Source organism: Nannospalax galili, unplaced genomic scaffold (genome assembly GCF_000622305.1).
Source record: "Nannospalax galili isolate Female #2095 unplaced genomic scaffold, S.galili_v1.0 scaffold663, whole genome shotgun sequence".
Classification (NCBI taxonomy): domain Eukaryota; kingdom Metazoa; phylum Chordata; class Mammalia; order Rodentia; family Spalacidae; genus Nannospalax; species Nannospalax galili.
Genome location: NW_008351881.1, coordinates 7,367,747 through 7,393,468, shown reverse-complemented (window position 1 = coordinate 7,393,468; position 25,722 = coordinate 7,367,747). Strand labels below are relative to the sequence as shown.

Below are 25,722 nucleotides of genomic sequence, written 5' to 3'. Positions count from 1 at the left end.
AAAAATGGATATCTTTTAATGATTTGATAATAGCTAAAAGCTGTTACTAGCCAAGAAAATTTAAAAAACTGAGAAATTAAGAACACATGAATATTTTTTCAAATGACAAGAAAAAATCAATAAATTGTTTTTAAACATGGCACTGTAGAGGCAATATTCAGAATTAAATATTTTTGCTAGTACAATCCTGTTTCACATATTAAAATATTTTGATTAATTCTTTGAAAATTTCATTCAATGTAGTTTTTGATCAAATTCACTCCCATCTCCTCCACCTAACTCCTTGTGGATCCATCCCTGGATCCACCCCCCCCACCACCACCATACACACACTTCTTATCCTCTATTTGTTTTTAAATCCACCAAGTCCAGTTTGTGCTGTGCCTATTCTCCTGGGTGTGGAGTGTGGTGGAATTACCAGGAACCACAGTCTTAAGGAAAACTGATTCTTCCTCCTCCAGAAGCCACCCACTCTCCACAGCTCCTCAGTTAGGGGCAGAGCTTGTGAACCCTTTCCCACTCCATGCTAGGATGTTGACTGGCTTGATCTTGTGCAGGTCTTGTTCAGGGAGCCACAGCTGTTGTGAGTTCATCACGGCAGTAGTCCCGTGAGGTCCAGAAGACATGGTTTCACTCTGGTCCTCCTCACCCTCAACTAACATCTGGCTCTTATATAATCTTTCTTCCCCATCTTCATGGATGGGCCCATTTGTGGAGAGCCTTCCACAGTCATTTACTCTCTGGACTTTGACAATTTGTGAGTTTCTGAATAACCACCATCCACTGCACAAAGAAACTTCTCTGATAAGATCTGAGCACTGTACTGATCCTATTTTCCTTTTTTAAAGATAGATGCTCACTCTGTAGCCCTGGCTGACCTGGAATTCACTATGTATACCAGGCTGGCCTTAAACTCAGAGATTCACCTGCATCTGCCTCCCAAACGCTGGGATTAAACTTGCACCAAGATACCTGACCTATTTTATATATTTTTAATGTTGTTTTTTTCAAATCGGTGTTTTTTCCTTTTTAAAGAACTATTTTTCAAAATCCTTTACAAACAAATAATACATGCACGTCTCGAAAAAAAAATCCAATTTTATCTTGTTAATGCAAATTATAGCATGACTGCTCTGACATCTCTCCTTGAGGAGCTCTCATAGTTAAGACAGTGGTTTCTAGGATGCCAAGCAGATTGGTGGCAAGCTTGAGGCCTGCCCTGCAGTCTCCTTCATGGAAAGCAGCTGGATAGCATCTACCATGAGTTGTGAGTGTATGTCCTTTGACCTAGCAATCCTACTTCTGGGAACTCCAGCAGAAGGAAATCATGGGAATTGCTGACAGAGATTTGTGTATGAGCATATCAGTGGTGGTATTGTTTATAGTATTTGTTAAAAATGGGAAATAACCTAAAATACCAGGCAGTATGAGATTGGTCAGATAGACAGTACCTTAAAGTATGCAGTATGGGCCTATAGACCATGCTTCTCAAAGACTGAAGGGAGAGACAGGACACTGGAAGGAAATATCACAATGCGGATTTGTTTAAATAAAATTTGTTTTAATATTATAAATCTACATATTTATACCTATTAGATAAGCAGGAAGGAAATTCTAAAAAAAGTATTAAAATATACTCATGGCACTGCAGATTGTGTAAATGCTGGAACATTCCTAACTCCTGGTCACTTCAATCTCAGGCGTCATTTTGAAAGATAAACTTAATTCTAAGTGTTGGAATGTTATCATGGCTATAGACTGAGATTCATGATCCCTTCCTGGCTTCAACCATGCTTGGTTCTGATCAGCTGGGAGGCGAAAGGTAGAGCTGTGTATGTCACATCACTTCTAGAAAATCTGCAGTGACTTTGTTGCAGGATCTGATGTTGAGACTGCCAAAGAGTCACTCTGCTCTGATAACCCCGCCCCACCTTCCCGTGGCATCCATAACTGAGAGCAAAGTCATATTTCTCACTTTGTGGAAGGAGAGAAATTATTAGAATCAAGGGTAGGAAGATGTGGGGGTGGGGGGATGTCTTACACCATCTGTTTTTCTTTCTGTGAACAGCGCAGGAACACTAGCGTACGGGAACAGCCAGGGAAGAAGCGGAACCTAGGGTTGCTAGGGACTTGCGAACACCTTTTGGCATTTGTTTTAATCCATAGTGAGTCTTCCATGTCCTATGGTGGTGTTTAGGACCACGAGGAAACTTTCCACCTCTGGAAATAGAAATTTCTTCATCTGCAAATGGCAATAATACTGTCATATCTCATAGGTTAACTGTGGACTTTTCATGAATTTGTGGCTCTGAAGGTTTTAGCATAGTAGCTGGGTGTTTGTTAACATTAATATTGGCAGCCTTACATTTCTTTTAGGACTTTTCTCACTGGATGGATGACAGATCTGTTCATTCAGCCAAAAAACAGGTCCCGGAACTACTCAGAAGTCTAATCTACATCTACATTAACAGTTCTTCAAATACTTGAAGACAAGCTTTCATGAATTTAATAACTGCTTTCCCTGTGGCTTTTTTTTTTTAATCTCAAGAATAGAACACAGTAAACCATAAAAATGAGTGTTATCATTCTTCCTTTGGATTTTCTATGTAAATGTTGTTTAACATTCAAATGGTGCTGATTATAATTTGAGATATTAACAGTTAGATATGCCATTGTGTCCTTCTGTATTGTTTGTAAAGGAGGTTAAACACTATATTAACTTCTGAGTAGTGATTTACTGTTGCTTTTGTTAGAGACAAGTAAAAAAAGAAGTAAAATAATATAATTTGATATTGCCTTTGAGACTTTTCAGTTTGCAGAGCTCTTTATTTCCCACTCAATTTTTTTTTTCTTAAAGAGCTTACACGTAGTATAAACATAGCATCGCACAAACCCAGTGTTGTTCTTTTTTCCTGACTTACGCTGTTGTATGATATTGCTCTGTAACCATTAAGCAGCTGCTCTGCCTCAAAGACATGAGCATTTCTTTTGGTACATGAAGGGAATTTGCTCTCTGAATCTCTCCAAACTGCTTTAGGCGCTCTAGCCTTTGCTTTAGCGATTGAGATCACAGTGGTCTATGTAACATGTGAAAACCATGTCTCTGAAAGTCTCTGTAGCCTGGAGGTTTACAAGAGGTTTTATAATAGCACCAGTACCCTGTGTTTTGCTGAGTTTCAGACTCTATACTCTTGTGGGGTTCTGGACCCACTTCCCAGTTATTTGCCTAGAGCTCTCAAGAATGGTTTCCTATATACTTGAACAAGCACTACTAAGTTGTCCAAGAACTGTGTCATCCAGTAATTCTTTCTTTTCTGTGTCCCCTAATATTTGTCTCTTGCAAAGGTTATACTATATGCAGAGATGCACAAGGTCTCACCACAAAAGCCAACTACCGCTTGACTGTTTCCCACACACCACCAGCCTCTTGGCTCATTGCCAGTGGGAACTATTGATGCTCTTCAGGACTCCTCCCTTCACTCACATCCTTCTATGCTCAAAACAGGAGCAGAGCCCAGTGGGTCCTATAGGGTTCCTTTTTTATCAAGTGGGCCCCAATATATTTTCAATACTTTTCATAGTTGTAGAAAAACAGTTTTCCATGTAGATTTCAATTTCATATCACTGGTAAAGAACTTAGCTTGTGTTTGACAACCCGTCTTCCTGCATAAAATTAGCCTTGAGATTGTTCATCCCCCACTTGTCATCTGCCTCATAGTGTTCCCCATACTATCCATGTTAATGTTTGTGATTTTGTTGACTACTCATGGCTATAAAGAGGAAATGAACTTAAGATGCTATCTATATATGGAGATGATATGTATTACGTGCGATATAATTCATGTAACCATCTTGAAATGGTCCACAATCATTCACTCCATCAATTTTCAAATTTTAATTTACCTTTATTTGTGTGTGTGTGTGTGTGTGTGTGTGTGTGTGTGTGTGAATGTGTACGCATGCCTGGCATGGTTAGAGAACAGCTTGCCAAAATGAGTTCTGTCTTTCTACTATTAGGTCCTGAGGATGGAATTCATGTTGTCAGACTTGACAGCATGTGACTTTACGCAGTGAGCCATGTCACTGGCCCTCATTCATCAATTTATTTTACAAGGATTTTTGTTCTGCTATTTGAATTCTTTGTATCATATGTTCCAAATTACACATTAGTACACAACAAAAATAAGACTATAATTTGACCCCAATTGATATTTTCCTCATTCTACTCCACAGTCCAACCTTTTGACATTTCCATATACTGTCATCCACAAATGTGTTGAGCCACATTCAGAGCTGTTCTGGGACACATGGGACCTGTGGCCTGCAGATTGGAAATGCCTGCAATGAACCACTCAGCGAACAAGTTCTAGGGAGTGACAGGGGTCAGTATAGTTATCCTTCGATCTTAAACCAGCCATAATCACCTTGTTATAAGATTTCCAAGATGTTAATTTAGGACCTTGTTTTTAAAAAGTTGAATTTTAGGGGCTGGAGAGATGGCTCAGCGGTTAAGAGCACTGACTGCTCTTGCAGAAGACCCGGTTTCGATTCCCAGCACCCACATGGTGGCTATGAACCGTCCTTAACTCCAGTTCCAGGGGAATCCGAAGCCCTTTTCTGACCTCTGCGGCATCGCACGACACAGGTGCACTCACATACATTCAGGCAATACATTCACACACGTAAAAATAATAAATAAAATTTTTTTTTTAAAGTTGAATTTTAAAATGCTGTACCATGTTCATTTAGAAGTGTCTATATATAGAGGATGAGTCAGTTTCTGAGGGAGATAGAGAGAGAAACAAAACCCAGTCACTCCCTAAATAAAGAAACTGGTAATCCAGCAAGGAATTTAATGCTTGAAAACAAATATCCTAGAAAATCTGAATGTGTAAAGTGTGAAATTAGTACTAAGTAGGTGTGATGTGAGTACAGGGCAAAGGTGCTGTGTCTGGCTGGCCCCATGAGGCGCCAGAAAAGAAGAGGGTAGGGAAGTGGTTTACCGTTGAGCAGGACATTGAAGGACAAAGAGGCTCTTCCCACCAGGGTGAGCTCCGGAAGAAAGAAAAACTGCAGGCTATAGAAATGGTTAATAACTGACGATTTTCTGTTTAGAGAATTGATTAAGTTTATCATATATAAGATAAATACAAGCAAGCTGGTCTTTAAACCCCAAAATAACAACAACAACAAAAGCCAGAATAAATTAAAGTCACCTAGATGGAGGCGTCTATCCCCAGCAGCCCCTTCATGTGTTCCTTACTATGCTGATTACACAGACTTTTTTTCGGTGATCGCTAAAATGAACTCAAGTGGGTGAAAAATTAATTGCTCAAGACATTTCTTAAAATAAGTATATCAACTAGGGACATTTTGTTTTTCTCTTTAAAATGTGTACCCTCCCCCATAGTGACCAAATTTGAGACCTAAGTACTCCTTTTCACTCTTTCTCTCATGCTTTTTCTAAAGAAGATGAGCAGGTTAGGTATGAAGCTATGTTCTGACATGCATAGCATATCACAGCAGTGTAGCATGTCACAGCAGTCAAACATAGGTGTCAGTGTGTGATGTTTCTCTTTTGCCCTATAGGTGGTTAAAAAGCAGTGTGGCTGGTAAATTTTGTAATGCTTTCCAAATTACATGAGGCTGTTGGGAGTTCCGTGTGCACAGTTCAGTGCATGACTGCTTGTAGCTCTTTTGGAGAATCTTAATTTGTTGCTCACATTTAACAAGTGCTTGCCATCGTTGGAGCAGAGCATCTCTGTGTGACGTAGGCCTGCCTCATACTTGCAGTGACACCTCCTGCGTGCTGGGATTCTCCATTATGTAATATTTCTAGCTTACCTAGTATGATCATTTGAAAGTTGATTTTTAAAAAACCTCTTATATGTAGATGAGGAAGCCGAAACACAACATTAGGCCCATTAACAGGACCAAGATTTCACAACTGGCAAGTGGTAGCCAGGATTCATAGTCCAGCTCTTGTCCTCATGGCTCTCTGTGGCTCAGCCACTAGTGTCTCATCTCTTGTGATAAATCTAATCCTGGGTCAGCTCCTAAGCTTTATGTGACATCTAGTCTAACTGCCAGCTCTTGAAATCTACGGCATTTTCCCCCTGGAAGACCTTTAGTTATGAGCATTTTCAGTCTTCTCACTCTCTCCCTGCGGCAGCACCGAGTAGCTGTTCACTGTCTTCTCACCTTCATCCCACTCTTGACATAAATGAGAGTTGTGAAGACGTTGCTGCTGCTAGTGGAGTCCCGGTCTCTGGTTCTGAACGTAGTCAGGTGTTCGACCAGACAGACCCGAGTTTCCTCAGTATCTGGAACTGTGGACCCTAGAGGCCTGGGTTCACTGTCATTTGCTGAATAAAGCTTCTAGTTCTTGAAATCAAGGAAGTCCAAGGAGCAGTAGGAAGGCAACCGAAATTATGCAAAGAAAATTAGAGATCCAAAGAATCGGATTTATGCAAAGAAGTCTTTGCTGTATGTACAAGTTTCCCTTTTCTGTTCTGAGTGACCCCGGAACAAGGGTGGGCATTCTGGTGGCAGCAGCTCACTTTTCTTTAATCAGAAAAGGATTTGTGAAAGGACAGTGGTTTTAAGAGATCTTTGAAGTATTTCCAACAAGGCGCTAATTGTGGTTGTGGGTTTCCTTTCCTTTCTTACTCTTTTTTTTTTTTGCATGGGTAGGTAAACTGTAGTCTCCCAGGTGTTCAATGGCAAAAGCACTTCAGGGTGTGTCCGTGACCTTCACTCTGCATATGTGGGCCACAGAAAACAAGATCCTAGCAATTGTACATTTGAAAGTACATTTTAAACCTTCACAGGCTATTTGGCATCTACGTTTCTTATTTTCAAAACAGATTCAGTGAAAATTTACAGGAGTTTTGCTTTTACCTGCCCTTGAAATAAGCAGTCTTGGTTTTTGTTATAATCTTTGGTCTAAAAGAGAACAAATTCTAGTGCTTAATTAGTATTTTTATTTCCGGCTTATGCTGATCTTTTCCCCTTTGATGTTTATTTTCAGGATACCTAGAAGACAGTTTTGTAAAATCTGGAGTCTTCAATGTGTCAGAACTTGTGAGGGTTTCCAGAAGTAAGTAAATTGTTTTCTTACTACTCAAGCACACAGAATGATATAAAATATTTTATATTTTGAACTTTAAATACAGTATGAAGAGTGACTGCATATTGGAATTAGAATTTTAAAATCTTAAAACTCAATGAAATCATAAGTGAATATTTTGTGTCTGATTTATAAAATATTTTCATCCGGTTCATCAGAGCTTTCTGTTTCACTAATTTTCAGGTTGTTCTCATTGGTCATCATTCAATTCTGTTCTCTCTGTGACCATAGATGGGCATTTATATCACAGGAAGTGTGATTAATTAAATGACTCTGTGTTGTTACAATAACCCACATAAGTTTCCTGTAGATAAGTGCCTTTTCATTTATAACATTTTGGTGGGGGTTGGAGATGTACAGGATTTACACACTCACATGCAGTGTGTAAAGGGGTCAGAAATTAACTTTGCAGATTGTGGCTGGATATAGATAGAAGGCATTGTTATCCCAAACAATGTCCAATTGTTTCAACTGACCACCTCACCTGAGGTACCATTCCTGAGGGGCTGGATTAGATTTTTCAGGGTAAGCTCACCTGGTTGGGGACTTAAGTAACACACACACACACACACACACACACACACACCCCTAAACTCCCCCCTCCCCCCAATTTTTTTTTCCACTGAATCTTGCTTTTTACTAGTGTGAAAAAAAATGTTCACAACGCAGACATAAATGCATTGATTAAGTGAAAGGAAGTGACTACTTTCTTCCTGGTCCTTCTCTGATCTGACCTGTTCACATCACTTTGAGTGGTGTTTTTTACTTGCTGTTTTGATAGAGAGTCTGGAATTGATGGTATCCAGATGATAAGGTGGCACTCCAGTCTCCATTTGTTTCCTACCCGGCATGATTTCTCAGCACTCCAGAGTCAGAGGCAGGAGGATTAGAAGTTAGAAGCCAGCTGCAGGACACAGCTAGATCCAGACTAGCCAAGGCTACATAGTAAGGCCCTGTCTCAAAAAATGAAACAAACAAACAAGCAACTGTGTTGCCTTTTGTATGTCAGCCACAGAGGCTTGAATGAGAATCATGACGAACTAAAGAGAACAGGGACAGTGAGCCGCATCAGCAGTGCTAGAGTCCTGCTCAGGACTTTTTTTCCAAGCTAGCAGGTAGCTCTCTTTTGAACCATAGCTTCTCAGTGAACTCAGATTTCTGACGTTTCTAGAACAAAAAGCCCATTTATCAGAGAATGGCAGATTTCAGAGTAGATGAAAATGTGAACAAAAGACTATAGTCATGGTTCGGACTTCTTAAGGACATCACAGGAAAGAAAAACCTAGAATGTACACCCCAGTAGGTCCAGGGTGTCTATGTGCTGTGCGAGAGGCTTCTGATGGTCTATTCCACCACCCGAGGCCACAGCCAGATGAAGATGTGATAGAAGAAGGCCTCCAACCGTGGTAACGTCTGCATTTTGATTTGGAAAGGAGATGCCTGGCTTGTTCACTGCTTTATTCCAGTAAGGAGAGGGCTCTTTGAAGTTCTTCCTTAACAGAAGGGCTGAGCTGTGATGCTGTGGGACATAGGACACAATTTCTTCCGCATGGACCTTTCTGAGTTCCATGTTGGATCTTCCTCTTTCCCATAAGAAGGGAAGTAGAGTCATCCATCAGAAAGGACTCATTTAGTGCCTCCTTAAAGGTACATTAAGCTAAGTGCTGTCAAAGAACCACTTTGGAACCTTCAAGAGTCCAAAATGGTATTTTGAAAAATTAGAAATTCAAACATGAAAAATAAGGTAAGAATATCTTTTTATAAGAGTTCAGAAACAAGGTAAATTTAGCACATTTCATTCATTCATTCTTAATTCATACTGTCCTTTCTTAGAGGTTTTTAAGTTATGTGTCATAACAAACATCACTGATTTGTAATTAGTACATTAATTATCCATATTCATTCCTTCGTTAATTTATTCAGCAAACATTTAATTTCTCCTCCATATGTAAATAGATGTTTCTGAGATGCTTGAGAAGTTCTATTCTCCCAAGTGTTTTAATATATTCACATAATCTTATTTACAAAATTGAACTACATTGTTTATGAACTAAGGGTTTGCTAAGTCAACATCAACTTCAGCACCAGCCTCATACTGTGACAGGTTCTAACTTCTTGAGGGTTCATGGCGTGTTGATGGTTCTGTCCTCCAGGGTTTTATTATCATGATGTACTAATGTGTGTGTTGACTTTAGCTAATAAAGCCCATCAGTTTTAGGATAGTGATCTCTCTGTTGAATGATATTATCTCCCTCTTAATAGTTGATTTAGGGACAGCCTTTGGAGTGAAGAGAGCAATAAGAATTCTTTGACACTTCATTTCTGAGAGGGTATCGGTACCTCGCAGGCATAGTCCGCAGCCTTCAATGTTCTGGAGCTCTCTCTCTGGGAGAGGTGTAAAGGCCAGTGTTTGCATGTGCCATAGCCTCTCTCTGAGGCTTTAGAAGCAGATCTGACAGGCTTGTTCATCACACACAGTTGCTAAGGAAATTATGTACTATTTTAAGTTGTTTTGGTCATGTTTATTAATAATCTATTTTCTGAAACCTCACATTTAATATCAGAATACATAGTAAATTTTTACAGTGTTTAGACAGGGTCACCAGGTAACCCTGTCTGACCTGAAACTCACTATGTAGACCACACTGGCCTCGAACTCACAGAAAAATATTTACCTGCCTTTGCCTCCTGAGTACTGATATTAAAAAGATTTGTACCACCATGCCTGTCCCTAAAGTTGGTTTTATTGTCCTTTCAGCATATATTATACCAAGCATATTTATGGCAAAGCAAACTGTGGGGACTGTTAAGCTAGATGTATCCAATAGAAATGTATAGAATCTTAATGGCTTTAGAAAAATATGTCTGAAAGGTACATCCTGTAAAGTTCTAGTCAACTTGAACTATACATTCTCTAGTAACTCAACTTTTTGAAGTGACCAGAACAAACAGAGTGTTTATCAGAGAAGGATATGCATCAACATATTCGAGACCTTAGGCAACTTACCTCTTATGAATAGAATTGTGACCAAAAGACTGTCATGGGTCATATATATGGGGCAGCACGGGAGGAGGTAACTGTCTGTAGTGGACAAGTTTCTGTTGTAGGAAGCAGATAAATTGTTCTTGTTCTCTGAGACCTTCACCTGCCTGCCGTTAACACATACCCTGATTCTGATCCACACAAAGCATGTTTCTAAAAATCAATTTTAAAATGTGTGGTTATTGTGGGATTTTTTTTTTACTTTATATTTTTTAAATATCTGGTATACCTCAAACCACAACAAACGTCAGTATACTTTAGCTCTCTAATTCATCAGATTTACACTTATCATAAAAAAACATTTTCTGTGCCAAAGGAGGCTTAATTATATTATGTAAAATGAACAATTTAACGGAAGGTAAGGACTCCAGAAGTTTGAAGCTGGGACTTTTCCTGTATATATGGATGTACTGTTTTTTGGTAGAGAGAGATAGTCTTTGCATGGTCCTTTGTTACTTCTCTATAGTAAAACATGTGCATCTTAATCATACTTTCTTAAAAACAGTTGAATTAATCTTGGCCTTGTTGCTAATTAAAATATAATTAAAACTGATAACAAATACACTTAAAATTTTATTAAAAATGCTACATAAAAACTTCTTGAAAACTTGCAGCTTTGGGATTTTTTTTTATGCCATTGGAGGCAGTTAGGAGAGGGAATATGTAAGGAGAACATGGGTTCTTAGCGTGGATTTCAAGGGCTCTAGAAATTTGTCTCCAAGTCCCCAGGACACTCTCAGGAGAGCTGCTAAAAGCCTGAAGGTAAAGAAATAGAAGCACAGTTTGGAGAGATAGATCAGTGGTTAGAAGAGCACTGTTGCTCTCTTGGAGGACCCAAGTTCAGTTTCCAGCAACCATGTCCAACAGCTCACAGCTGCCCCTAGCTCCAGATCCTGAGAGATCTGACTCCTCTGGCCTCCACAAGCACCTGCACTCACATGCACATATCCACACAAATAAACAAAATTTTAAAAAGAATGAAAAACCGGAAGCCGGCCTCCTGGCGCAGTGCCTTTTCCCCCAAGCTGCCTCGCCTTCCCTCGCATGTTTTCTCTGTCCTGGATTTCCTTCTATAGCAACACCTCTTTGGAGTAACCTTCCTTCCAAACCTGCTCATTCTCTGAAGTCCAGTGCCAGATACGGCTTCTCCATACACTTTCTTTTTTTTTTTTTACTATCAGTATTTGGTTTTCTCCATGCAAACCCTACAGAATGTATTGGTTATGTTGTTTGTTAAGGCAGGTTCATTGTAGTCAGTATACATTGCCCTGCTAGCTATGTGTTTTGCACAAGTGTTTTGCTTACCGGGCTTGCCACACAGTTTGTTTATTAAAGGTAGGTGTGTCTGAGACTACTTGGTATTCTTTGTAGCACCTGACAGTAATGGACATAGAAAATAGCTTTCCCTCCCTCCCTCCCTCCCTCCCTCTCTCTTCCCCACCCCCTGCTTTCCTCCCTCCTTCTCTCTTGCATTCTTGTATGGTATGTGTATGTGTTCTTAGGGTATGTGCACATACATATGTGCAGGGGTATGTGAGCATGCATGTGGAGGCCAGAGGTTAACGTGAAGCACCTTCCTCTGTTGCTGTCTCACTAAATTGGAGCTCATCTATTGACTAAACTGGCTGGTCAGCCCATCCTGTCCCAAGTTTGGGTTGCCCAGTATGCCACTGTGCCTTGCTTTGATGTGGGTGCTGGGGATCCAAACTTGGGTCCTGATGACTGTGCCGCAGGCTCTCTTCCCATTGAGCCTAGTCCTCCCCAGTTCCCAGTCAAAAGCTTTTCAAAGAATAAACTTTTAACAAACAGGTTCATTTCTCTGTATCAGCTTTTAGCACATTTTTTAAACTGTTCTGTCTTCACCAACCACTCTTCTGCAGAGAAGGAATTTGGGAGAGAAAGCAAAGAAAGAAGGGAGCTGACACTTGTTCAGCACGTGCTAGCCGTGGGCACGATGCTGGGCTGTTATGGCTCCTTCCGTTCATCCTCCAGATAATGGTATGCGTTAGGGGCTTGTTTCCATCTTATAGTCTAGAAAATTAAGACACATACCTTACAAGGGACAGAGGGGTTTGAACTAAAAATCTGTTTATATACTAAGGCTCTATTCTAACAACATACTGCCTCCCAGACTTTTTCAGTGTCTCTCAAAATAAAATATAAAAAGTTGAAAAGATTATGTAATCCACTGTACAAATATATCTGTATATATAAATAGATCTCAGTTCATAATGTATTGGCAGATTCAGAAAGATTATTTGGTTTGAAGACTTCTATCTTAAGATATAAAACTCTGGGAGCAGAGTTTAAATGGTTTTCAAAGTTATGGACTAAACTGTTCTTAAATAAAATATTGAGTGCTGTTACAAAGGGCATTCATACATAAAACCTAAATGTGTATTTGAAAAACACTTTGGCCTTTATTTAATATTCATGAACTTTACTCATACCTGCCTTATTTACTTTATCAAATTGTAAATACCATTTTTGTGTTTGTTTATATTTTGTTTTGTATGGCATTACTACACCAACATTACAATTACCACCTCTTAAATTTTGTTTTTAAAAGTAGGCCAGAACTCAGAGGACACTCATTCCCCCAGATAGCTCTTGAAACCATCTTTCTTACGGAGCTGTGCTGATGGCACTGTTGTATTGGAACTGTGTCCCTAGAACTGTGTCCTTGAGTCAGGCTCCACCCATAATTTTATTCAAAGTGGTTTCTCTAGCTTCAGTTGAGGGAAGTACAAACTTGGCTCCACCCCTTATCTTTAACAGACCATCCTGTCTTTTCGTCTCTAGTTCTAGAATATCTCATTCACCCAAGGTCCTTCCCAGTCTTCACTGTATGCCATGGAGATAGGTGTCTCTGTCTTTCAGTGCTTCGATATGTTAATTCCAAGCATATCCAAATTCATTCACTATCTTTTTGGATAGAGTACCAATTGAGGTACCCAGGAAACAAGATCAGATGCCCAGGTCACAAGACACAAGAGCACATGGTTTGGTTGGGGTTAATCAAAAGTCAGTGAGTTCAGATTACGTCTGTTTTATAAAAGACTTTAATCTTAGAGATTTTGTCTGAGACATGGCCTTGCTATGTACACTAGGCTAGCCTCAGACTTGCTATATAGTCCAGGCTGGCCTTGAGTTCTCTAGCCTCCTTTTCAGACTCCTGAGTGCTGGGATTATAGGTGTATGGCCAGACCTCGCTAAATATCATGATTTCTAAATCATTCTAATGTTAATGTAAAGACTAGTATAGAATAATAATCTTAGATATTTATTTTTGAAAGTCTTCTATATTTATTTATTCAACAATGATTTAATCCAGCGAAAAGCCACTTGTTTGATTTATTAATAGGAATCATATGTTCTGTTTTATCTAAGGCATCTACAGAGCAGAGAGGCAGCAGATGTAGTGACTTCTAACATGAGGAATTGAATGAGAAAGATTGAGGAGTATGAGCAGGTGAAGTGGTAGCCAGGGATCATAGTGTGAGTGCCTGTGATACCATACTGAATAGAGATCAGCATGAATGTCAATCCCAACATTTCTTTTTCATTTATGCCTCAGCACCCATAACCCAGGGAACTGGAGTCAACTTCCCAATTGGAGAAATCCCGAGTCAACCATATTATCATGACATGAACTCTGGTGTGAACCTTCAGAGGTCGCTGTCTTCTCCACCAAGCAGGTAAAGAGTCTGTTGCTGTTCCTGTTTTCACCCTTTGTACAGATTAGTGGTAGGTAGTTGGGCAGATAGTAAAAGGGAGAGGGAAATAAATACTTTGCTAATACAGACTTCTAATCTCTCCTGCTATTATTTTGATATCCTCAAGTTGAATGTAATTGCTATTCAAAGAACTTTTGAAAAATTTGGGGGGTAAAAATGAATTATGAAAATATATTAATAAGATTTTCATCTTGTATGAAATATTATAATTCGTCAAGCTAATCTTTGGACAACTTTAAAAAGCAGAGTTCCTTCAACATTGATCTAACTTTTACTGTAATCCACATCAACAATTGGGCTAACAAAACATGGAGGGGAGGAAAGTGTTATTTTCCTAACCTTAAAATTAAAGACCTTATTCTAGACTGAAATGTTCAGTTAATTGATGCTCTCTGACTATATTGAGTCTCCTGAGTACCATGAAGGTTCTGTCTGCTGCTTACCTTCATTGGTAAAGATCAAGAATGAGGTTCCCTTGCCTCTTACATCTCTGCTGACCGTTTCCTCTTCTCTTTTAACTAATTATAACTTTCATTCAAAATAAATACATATTATAGATGTGTTTTTTTAAATCTTGAGTTGTATCTTTTACATATGTGTTCCTATCTCATTTCCAGACCATTGAACATGCCCACAGACTAGTATAAGAAAGTATGTGAACTTCAAAGCAAAGCATGTATTTTATTATGTCAGTTTTTAAAATCAAAAGGTTGATTCTATAACATTTATAGTTTAACTGTATTTTCATATAATTAGGTTATATATCAAGACAATTGTGTTTATTATAACTGAAACTATCTTTGACATGTTGAGGTCTTAAAAGTGCTTTAAGTTTTCTAAATTTGCAATGTGAATGGTGGTTTTGAATTGTATGTTGGATCAGTATGTTGTCAGCCCTGATCTTTCCTAATGGACACTGTGTCAGATCCTGCGTCCCTCAGTCAGCAAAGCTTAAACACATTTCTCTGCTGCTGCTTATGAAAATAATTTCTCCTCTACTTTTTCACACTTTTGCTGACTCATAGATGGAAGGATTAGATTAAAAGGGAGTTAAAAATACTTATACGTTCTAAGTTTGGATACCTTTAGAAGAAACTAAGCCATGTTCATTTTTCTATGCTTATGAGTAGAAATTGTCATGCTTAGTCATGTGACTACTCCAGGAGTTGTCAGTCAAATATTAACCACAAGTTTACCCACAAATACACTGAGACATACACAGTCTTTCCAGATCTGGGAGCATAGTGCCCTGTTCCAAGGCCCGCCTTCCTGGAGGACTGCTCTGCTAACCTGCCCTAGGCAATTCACTGAATTTCTCCAAATTTGTCTCCCTATTTGTTAAAAATGAGGGACTGGTGTATGCATGTACTTTCTGAGGTAACTTTCAGCTCCAAAATTCTGTGGCATATTTATTAACAGTACATAGAGTTAATTCTAGGTATTATTGTTGTTATGCACCAGTTACAGGTACAAATAAGAATTTCATAAGTAGAAAAAGTATTCACCTTCATAGTCATATTAGCCTGTTTAGCAGAGTGTTGGTGAAAGCGTTTTAAAGTACTGTTCCCAGTGAAAGCACCCTGTCATAAAATACTCTTTAATCTTTGCTGTAGATACTAACTTTTCTAACAATAAATACGAGTCATTTTTTTTCATTCAAAGTATCTTTCTAAAAATATGCCGTTTGACTTAATTTGGCAATAATCATTTTTCATGGTTGATCTTAAGAATTAAGGACCAATATCCTGAATTTTTAGGGAATAATTATAAGGTTAACACTAACAAGATTTAATAGGTATCTTCTAATACCAGTCATTTAGCTAAGAGCTTTATAGTTATTAGCTCACTTCATCTCCTTAACTAACCTCTTTGAGTGTGGTTTTATTATTTCCATCTTACAGATGAGTAACTGAGTTTGGAAGGTTAAGGAGCTTGCTGTTAAGGAAAGCTTCTGACAAAATAGCTAGAATGAACGCAGGGTAAAGGTAGGCATAGGGATAAGATGATGAGAGTGCTGTATACAGCTAAAAAGCTTTGCTGTTCGTGCAGATGTGGATGCTCACGTTGCTTTCAAACTGCCTCTTTTACTTGTATTTGTGTAAATTTCCACAGTAAGAATCCTTTCAAGTCATTTTTAAATAAATGCTGCACATCTTCCAAGAAGTCCCATTAATATAACTATTGTCATATTTTAACAGCAAAAGACCTAAAACTATATCCATAGATGAAAATATGGAACCAAGCCCTACAGGAGACTTTTATCCCTCTCCGAATTCACCAGCTGCTGGAAGTCGAACATGGCATGAGAGAGATCAAGGTGGGTAACAGGGAGATGCTTCCCAGGGACGCCAACATACAGCACTGCTTAGTTCTTAAGCTTTGCTTAATTAGAACTTCCTGAGGTACCAGTATGGATCAAACTTGAAATGTCTTCAATAAATTACTTGACGATCACATTTTAAGATACTGTGTCAAATGTTATCAAATTACAAAAGTCCTGTCTTACTATATTTTTATTTTCAGACAGAACAGGCTCCCAGAGCCACAGTTCTGTATGTGAGTGGTTTGGGCCTGTTGGCTGGCTTGCAGCAGAGCCAAAGTTCTGGCTCAGTGAGGTTGACTGCTCTTCTCTGTGAGGTTTCGGGCAGAGGCAAACTTCAGGCCATTGGCAGGTGCCAGGTGCTGAGCACTGTCATTTAGAGGATGCCTCGATTCCTTGTGGAAGCAGGTAGAGTGTAAATAAGAAAAGTGTACTGTAAGAAGCCGTGTCTAAGTCCACCTAGTTACACTTCCTACGTAAAACTGACTCCATTCTAGGACAGCTGTGAGGAACAAAAGGATTTTAAATAGGTATTATTTCTAGGCCATCAAAAAAGTTTATTAGTATTTTTTTTTAAGACTACAGCATACAGAAGTATTCAAAGAATGAAAAAAACTTGATTTAAAATTCAGATTTCCTTGTAAGCTAACAATCTCTTGTAGAATCACGTATGGACTTACTTTGCATTAAAATGTGTTATATCTTGAGATATGGGTCAAAGAACTTCCATGAAGTGTGCGATGTATGTGAACTCATTAGTATGCCTTTTAAAAAATTACCCTTTCTTGTTCTGCTTTCTAAATCTTACAGTATACCTACACACACATTTTTTTTCATAAACACATGAATACATTATAGGCTAGGCTCCATATATAAAGTAGAATGTGGTTTTTTTACTTTCTGAGATTGGGTGACTTTGCTTAATATTATACATTCTAGTGGCATCCATTTCCTGCAGATTTAGTGATTTCACTTTTCTTTGGAGCTGAATGATATTCCATTTTATAGATGTACAAGATCGTTATTATCCACTCATCTGTTTATGACAGCTGGGTAGTTCCATTTTCTTGCTGTAGTGAATAGAGCAGCAGTAAACATGGGGGCACACATATCTCTAAGGTAAAGTATGGCGTTTTCTGGGTATATGCCCAGGTGTGAGATAGTTGAATCATATGGTAGCTTTATTTTTAACTTTTTTTTTTGTCTTTTTGAGACAGGGTCTCCCTGTAGCCCCAGCTGTCCAGGAACTCACTATGTAGACCAGGCTGGCCTTGAACTCACAGAGATCTGCCTGCCTCTGCCTCCCCAGTGCTGGGATTAAAGGCATGCGCCACCACACCCAGCCCATTTTTAACTTTTTGAGGAACCTCTGGCATTTCCCTGATGACTGGGGATGTTGGACATTTTTTAAAATAGTTGTCAAATGTTTCTTTTTCTGAAAACTGTCTTTCTATTTGTTAGCCCCATTTGTTGGTTTGTAATTTTATTTCCTTGGTATTTAATTTTTTCAGGTCTTTAAAATTCTGGCATTATTTAAGTTTCCGAAGTCTGACTTGGTCTTTTTCTTTCTTGAGGTGGATTGGAGTTAATACATTGTTACCATGTATAATCTTGCCTTTCCCCATAATAAGGAGGTCATTGAAAGTATGGACATCAGCTAGCTACAATTTTTGTTGGTATGTGAACACATATATAAATAATATTTTATACCAGAACCATAAAATATATTTGTAAATTCATTTTAAATCAAAGTCTATATTTTAAATACTGTAAAAGAAGACACTCTTTCCTAATGGTTTTTAGCCAAGGACTTGAGTGTATGTCTGTGGGGTTGGATTGGGAAAGCTTAGTAGACAACTCAGGAGCATAACACAGTCAGTTCAGGATTCTTTCTTACTAAGAATTTTTATATTGAGTGACATGGGATTTGTAAGATAGTGAGACCACGTGGAGGAATTGAATTGAGTTAGTTGGATTACCTTTAGCATGTTGATTTTAATTAGTAAAGATGCAGGGGACAGAGGACAGACAGGGAACAAACCAAGCAGGGGCAGGTGCTAAGGCAGGGAAGCAGGACCAGAATGACCATGCTGACACTGCAAATGGGATAGGAAGTGAGGGGTGTGACTAAAGCCATTTTATGGAAGGACTGGAAAATCAGCTGGAGAATTGGGCTTTGAAGCATTCTCCCAATCCATCCTTCAGGCAGTAGAATTTATCTTCATAAAACATACATGACATTTTGCTGCCCTCCTGCTTCTCACGTTCTGTTTCTCATTTTCACGTGCACCTGAGCCTACTGCTTTGTTTGGATTTGGGAATGCAGTACCCAGGAACTTCTTGCAAACCGTGCCCCCTGGAATGTTCTTTCCTAACTCTTTATCTGGAAAATTCTTTGATACCTTTACAGGCCCAGAATCCACTAAGGAGTTTCAGTCTAAAGTTGTTGCTGCTTTTGTCCCTTCATCATGTTCATAGCATGTAGTTCTGCACGTGTTTATTGAAGAAGTGGTTTAAATGTGCCTACATCATGGGACAACTGTTTTGACCATTGCTGTAGCTAGCACCGAATACACACTTGATGCATAGTACGGACACAGTAAATATTTGTTGTCTAAACCAACCATTGATAGGCAAATAAAGGTGCTAAGTACAAATAAAAACAAAACGCTCAACTCTTCATATTTTATTACTTGTTTTACTGACATTGTCACTTTATTCTAAACAAAGCTGTATTTTCTCTGTCAGGAAATTATTCTGGGAACGATCCTAATAGTAATAATAGTAACATTGTGAATGTGTAGGGATGGATGTGTTGTTTCGAAGTGTAGGTATTCTTTATAGTAGAATGTCACTTTGTAACAATCGATTCTTCCTTCAGCCTATTCAGTAAAGCCAGTCTCACATCATATTATAAAACATTTTTGAAAAGTAGAAGGCAAACTGTCATTCTTCCCCTTTGTAAAATCATTGCATTGTCTTGATGATTTTCTATTGTCAAGATGATTAGAATTATTGGAGAAGTCTGTAAAAGCAAATTACATTGAGTAAGGAGAAATGTTCCATTCTCGTGTGTGCTTAAAAAAAAAAAAAACCTGTCACTTGAATTTTGAAGACCCTGAAGACTTTGTAATACGCACAATAAGCCTTTGTGGGAAGAAGACTTCAGCAACAGTGAAGAACTGAGGGCAACACAGGACTACCTTCATAAATTTGCTAAGCCCAGATGTAATGCTTTTGTTCTTAGGAAAATGCATTTTTTAAATTTGCAAAATAAAATGCCCCACGTTTGTGCCTGTCCATCTCTGTTCTTGTCTGTTGTGAAAGCAGTGTCTAAAGTACTAATTGAGTGCTATCTGGAAAGCCTTACAGTGCTACTTAGAGTTATTTCTCCTATAAAGCCCTGTGCCGATTGGTACTTGATAACCCTTACTGGTTGATGATCATGTGCTTCTGTTTTAAATTAGCAGAAATACTACAGATTTACCCTTATTTTCTGTATGAACTGACCAGTAAAACCTCCTCTCTCCATAACCCTTGCAAAGCTTCATTTTAAAATATGAGAACCAAACATAATAAAATTATGAACAAACATTGCATCCCACTTTTTGAAATCTGAAACATAGCCATATATAATGAGATTATTCGAAGGCAAAAAAAGATATAATATGACAAATTATTATATGTATTTTATTTTTAAAAGATGTTATACAAAATATTCACAAACCATGTTGAGCTTTCATGTAATGAATGACATGTGCTTAAGTATTTTTATTAATTTAATGTAAAATATTTTTATTTTGTTACAAATATAATTAATTATATATTTGCCTTTTCTTTGCAGAACACAAATTTACCATTTTCTGATTATAAAAAATTATAATCTTGTAAACATAGACAAGAATAGTTTTAAATTAAATATTATTTGATAGTGTTAAATGTTCGATAAAGGACTATATAATTGGCTCCATTTTTTAAATAAATAGTGATAGAAATTAAATCAGCCTCTTTAATTTTTTATATGCGGAGGGAAAGAAAGGGAGATGAAAGTAGTAGTGGGTTACTAGCTGGAGAGCACAGAGGGCTCCGGCCTTCCTCTCCCAGTTCTAGAGCATTTTTCTTTGCTTAGTCTCTTCTGTGAATCCCTAGGTCTGAGACTTCTGGCTACCTCATTTTTCTTTCCTTTGTGGGGATCTAGATAGGGTGCTCTGCGTATGAAGCCCAGGACCTGGTGCTAGGCAGGTACTCTACCCCTGAGCTACAGCCTCAGACCTAAGTATATTGGGGCAATACTTTTTTCATCATTAAGATTTTAATGATTAAGTTCATAGCACATGCAGGTTGGACATTTCTTTGATTTCAACACTTACAAAAATATCTCTTGATATCTTGTCAACATTTAATTTTACCTGCCTGAGACTCTTCAGAAAATTGATTCCTGGTTGACTTTTCTAGAAGAAATCGCTAAAATAATCCTTTGTAACTTTTAATATAGGATAAAAATTGATACATGTCATGGATTTCATACCAATTCAGGATACTTTCATGAAACTAAATCTAGTTGTACTCCAATGCCCAGGAGTACAGTAGGCTAATAAAGTATTTACTTGAACATTTGGAATAATCATTTGTCAAGGTCACTTTGCCCTGCTCTTCTAAACACTCATTGATTCCTCTAGGTCTGAGTCTAAAAATGAGGAGAGTAGATATGGTGAATATATTTGTAATATACAGTTGAGAATTTCTAAATGGAAAACTCAGTGGCTTCATAGCCTGTTAAGTATTAAAACAACTTGTATTCTTAGGTTAAATGGAAGCTCAAAAAGACTTTTCATGCAGTAAGACTGTACTAATGTCTATACATTGAAGACTGAGATAACTTGGCTTATTTAGCATTTATCAAATCCCTATCATATACCAGGAATTTTTGTAGGCATTAGGCACACAAATATGATTAAGTTCCAGCCCTGGGTCTGCTGAACAGAAGCATCTTTTTGTTGTTACATATGAAAAAGGGGCTTCACAGAAAATAAATACAGAAAAAAGATGACAAGGATATTATCTTTATGTTTTGGAACTAGCACTTTTAAAGTACTATGATATATAAAGCTTTACACAAACTCAATAAATTGACCTGTTAGAAAAATTGCTATTGTTGTATATTGGTATGTAATTAGAATTAACTAAAAATTTAAATTAGCTTCTAAAGACTTTTTAGACATCATGTTCTGGTTACAATAAATTCTAGAAAATGAAAATACTAATTAAAAAAAAATGTGTGGGGACTGGAGAGATAGCTCAGTGGTTAAGAGAATTGGCTACTCTTCCAGAGGACTCAGGTTCAGCTCCCAGCACCAAGGTGGTGGCTGACAACCATCTGTAACTCCAGTTCCAAGGAATCTGATACCCTCTTCTGGTCTACACATGCATTGCATGCCTGTGGTACACTAACATACATGCAGACAAAACACACATATGCACTAAAAATAAATAAATGAACAAAGAAATTGATAAATAAAATTTAAATGTACAACAGCTGAAGATGTAGTTCAGTGGTAGTGTGCTTGCCTAGCATGCAGAAGGCCTGGAGTCCCATCCCCAGTGTCACACCTATATACACACAAATGTACAAATGTATTCCTTTTACATAAATAAACCTTTCCAACAGCTCTCTCTGAAGTTTAGGTATATTTGTAAGTTCCTATGATTAGTTTTTCAAATACTTTCTTCAGTAAAATGGTCTTCAATGTATTAAACTTGTTTGTACTTCATAGAGTTCTGTAAGGATATAATGTTAACTGTCAAATGGGGGGAATGTGCTCAGAGACCAGCCCTTCTTAATGTGAGTTTAAGGAATGTTCCTAGATCTGCTACAGGTAAGCAGTCATCTGAGTTTCAAAAATTCTATTTTAACCAAAATTTAAACTTTTTTTTTTTTCATTTGCGAATGAACATGCAGAATATTTAGTGTACTGTTGTGTGCTGGAAGTTTCCAGGAGAGACTGCTGACTGGATTAACCCACTATTGATGTGTGTTAATTCAACGCCCCCACCCACCCACCCCGTGGAAGGAGCTGGAGAAAGCATTAGGTCCAAACACCTGTTTCACAAAGATAGGCTCTCGAAAGTTGCCTCGGGGCTTGGGGAACTGAGTGAACTAGCAGTTTTCATGCCTGGCTGGGTAGCTGTTATCTGGGAGTCATTAACTTTAAGTGGAGTGTTAGAGAAGGCAGGGCTGGTAGCAGAGTGACCTGGCAGGAACTTTCTAGCTAGCTGCCTTTGGGAACCCATTGACCACTGACTCTGTACACACTTAGAGTTCACATCACAGGGCTCAAATAGCAGATGTACAAATTCCAAATTGTTGAACCTAAAAAATCAAAACAAAAACAAAAATCTTTTGGTAGGATAAATGCGTAGAGGAGCTGGCTTGAATTTAATGTATAAGCATAGTTTTTTGGTTTTTTCTTTAAATTGTATTTATGTGTATGTGTGAGTTCATGTGTACCACATGTGTGCAGGTGCCTGTGGAGGCCAAAGGGTTGGATCCCCCAAAGCTGGAGCCTCCTGACGTGGGTGCTGGAACTGAGGCAGGGTTCTCTGACAGCAGCAAATGCTTTGAAGCACTGAGCCCTACCTGCAGCCCTAAGCAGAGCTTAAAATTTTTCTTTGTTCCCCTTCTTACAAAAAGCACCAGCAGTCAAGATCTGTGATGAGTCTCTGTGTGCTGTCATGATAACTGAAGCCAGTTTCGGGGACACTCCACCACGTGGTATTATTTCCTTCAGCTGTTCTGCTGAAGTGGGAAAAATCCTAGGACTTTTTCAAGACAGAAAGGAAAACAGTGAATTGTTGGTAAAAGCGTTTATTAGGATTCCTCTTATGCCTGCTAACTAACAAATACCTGTTCTCCTTTCATGTGTTAATCAAGAAGAAGGCTTTGGGTGAGGCCTGTGCTAGTTAGTGTGGAAAGTTGACTTTCTGTTTTTGTGCTCTGGAGTCTCAATGATTTTAAAATGCCCATTTTGCAGAAAGATTGATCATAATGCATCATTGCTTTCAAATAATAACTTTCTACTTAATAATTAAATGAAACATTAAAATAGGAAAGCGTGAATCCTTTGGCACACAGTGTCATAGCACATGATGCTGTATTCCTTAGCATAAAAACATGGTTTATTTAAAATCTTTTCACACACTGATTTAATGTTTAAGCTTATTTTTGAGTAGTTCAAAAGCCAGGGTACTTGAGTTACTAAACTGTATCCCGTTTAAGAAGAACTTGATATTTCCAGGCATAGATCATAGACTGGTAGAACCCTTAATTAGACATCATCGAGCTCTTTATTTTACAATTAAATTGGTGGAAGGCTCAGAAACACTACCTTGTCTGAATTAGGCAGCTAGTATCAGAGACTAAGATTTTGTTTTTGTTTTTAACAAAACAAAATTTTGTTTTTTGTTTTTCTCTTTGTGTTACCTTACAGCCTCCCTACAGAATCTTATTTATTTAGGGAGAAATGGACTAGGTAAATTTGAACACCACTTCACAAGTCCTGGCAAATGAATAATTTTCCTAGAGAGCTTGGTGGACTCTGAAGCCCCATAGAACTAGAACAGGAGAACAGCAGAAAATTTATTATTTCAGGGTTCTGAAAGAATCCTCAAAGCACAATTTTTTAATGATAAAATGTATGTATGCATGTAAATCTTCTATATTAATGCTAGGATTAAATATTTCTTAACTAAAAATGTTGCAAGTATGAACAGTTTTGATGAATAAACATGGAGAAAAACTGGTTTAAAATAAATGACTGTACAATTGTTAGTAGTTGTTCAGCTGTGAAAAATATATAAAATAAAGAGAAATTCAAAGTTTAACTATGTGGGCCATTACCCAGTGTTAACTGTTAACGACATTTTCCTAGTCTTGTTGTATTTTCTGTATTCTACCAATTAAGAAATATTTTAAAGAACACCATGCCATTAGATTATAAATATTTCCAGTGCCTTATAAACAGCTTTAAAAAATACAGTACCATTATCAATTTAACTAATATACTACCTCAGTATAACCTAATATACACTCCAAGTTTAAGTCCCCAGAATATCTTAAAGGTTACCTTTTAAAAAATAAATGATTTATTTTATGGCTATGTGTATTGCCTGCATGTGTGTAAGCACACCTGTGTTGTGCATTGCCTGAGGAGGTCAGAAGAGGGTGTGGGATCCCCAGGAACTGGAATTATGGACGGTTGTTAGCTGCCATGTAGGTGCTGGGACTCAATCCTGGGTCCTCTGCAAGAGCAGCCAGCACTTTTAACTGCTGAGCCATCTCTCCAGCTCCCCCACCTTTTTGTTTTAGTCAAAATTCCTACATAGTGCCTATATCTCATTTATACTTTCAAGCTCTGTTTACCCAGTACCGGATGCCCACCTCCTTTTTCTCCTTCATTTTTAAAGAAGCCGCATGAATTTAAAGTAGAAGTGGCTGTGGAAAACAAGAGTCTGGTCTGATTGGCAGCTGTCATTTATTGAGTGCTTAATAGCAGTCAGATGCTACTTACATATAGTTTTCCTTTTAATTCCATTTAAAAATCCCACTTATGGCCAGCAAGATGGCACAGCAGCTAATGGTATATGCCACCAAACCAGAAGACCTGAATTTATTCCCTGAGTCCCAAAAAGTAGAGGGAGAGAACCAACTCCTGCATGTTTTTCTCTGACCTCCACATGGCATGCTCACATGCACACATACATACACACACACTAAATAGATAGATGATAGATGAATGGATGGATGGATGGATAGATAGATAGATAGATAGATAAATAGATAGATAGATAGATGTATGTATGTAATCATTTTAAGCCCTATCTTAGAGCTTAAACATTTTTAACCTTTTTAAAAATTAATTTTTAAAAATTTTATGTGTATGAGTGGTTTGCCTGTGTGTATGTAAGTGAACCACATGAATATAAACTCCAGGAGGCCAGAAGAAGCATCAGATCCCCCTGAACTGGAGTTATGAATGGTTAGCTGCCATGGGGGTGGCAGGAATTGAAACCAGGTCCTGTGTAAGAGCAGTCAGTCAGTGCTCTCAACTGTGGATCCATCTCTCCAGTCCTCTTAAACATTGATTATTAACCATACTGGTAATGGTTGGGATTTCCCCCTCTATAAAATAAGGATGTTAGATACTAAGGTTTCTTTGTGGCCAGGGTTTTTTTATTTTAAATCAGTGAGAGTCAAAGAATATGACAGTTTTCAGTGGTCCCTGGTTTGAAAATCCGAGAAGCTTTTAGAGCTAGTAATGATGCAGTGGAAAATTCCATACCTGACTTCATTTTGGGGTTTCAGTCTAAATACACACATACACACATACTAAAAATATTGTATAAAACTCCCTTCAGGCTGTGTGGATAAGGTATATATGTAACATAAATGAATTTCATGTTTAGACTTGCATTGCATTCTAAGATGGCTGCCTCT

The 25,722-nt window shown here is 38.1% G+C and overlaps 1 protein-coding gene across 9 annotated transcripts in view; it reads left to right on the top strand.

Annotated features, from left to right (window-relative positions):
• Nfib (nuclear factor I B) overlaps positions 1-25,722 on the top strand; it is a 236,925-nt gene that overhangs the window by 159,503 nt on the left and 51,700 nt on the right. For all 9 annotated transcript variants that reach the window (XM_029553906.1, XM_008848834.2, XM_008848833.2 and 6 more), the window contains exons 4-6: positions 7,031-7,099; positions 13,750-13,870; positions 16,108-16,226. In XM_029553906.1, coding sequence (XP_029409766.1) covers positions 7,031-7,099; positions 13,750-13,870; positions 16,108-16,226 — 309 coding nt within the window. The remainder of the gene's footprint in view (positions 1-7,030; positions 7,100-13,749; positions 13,871-16,107; positions 16,227-25,722) is intronic.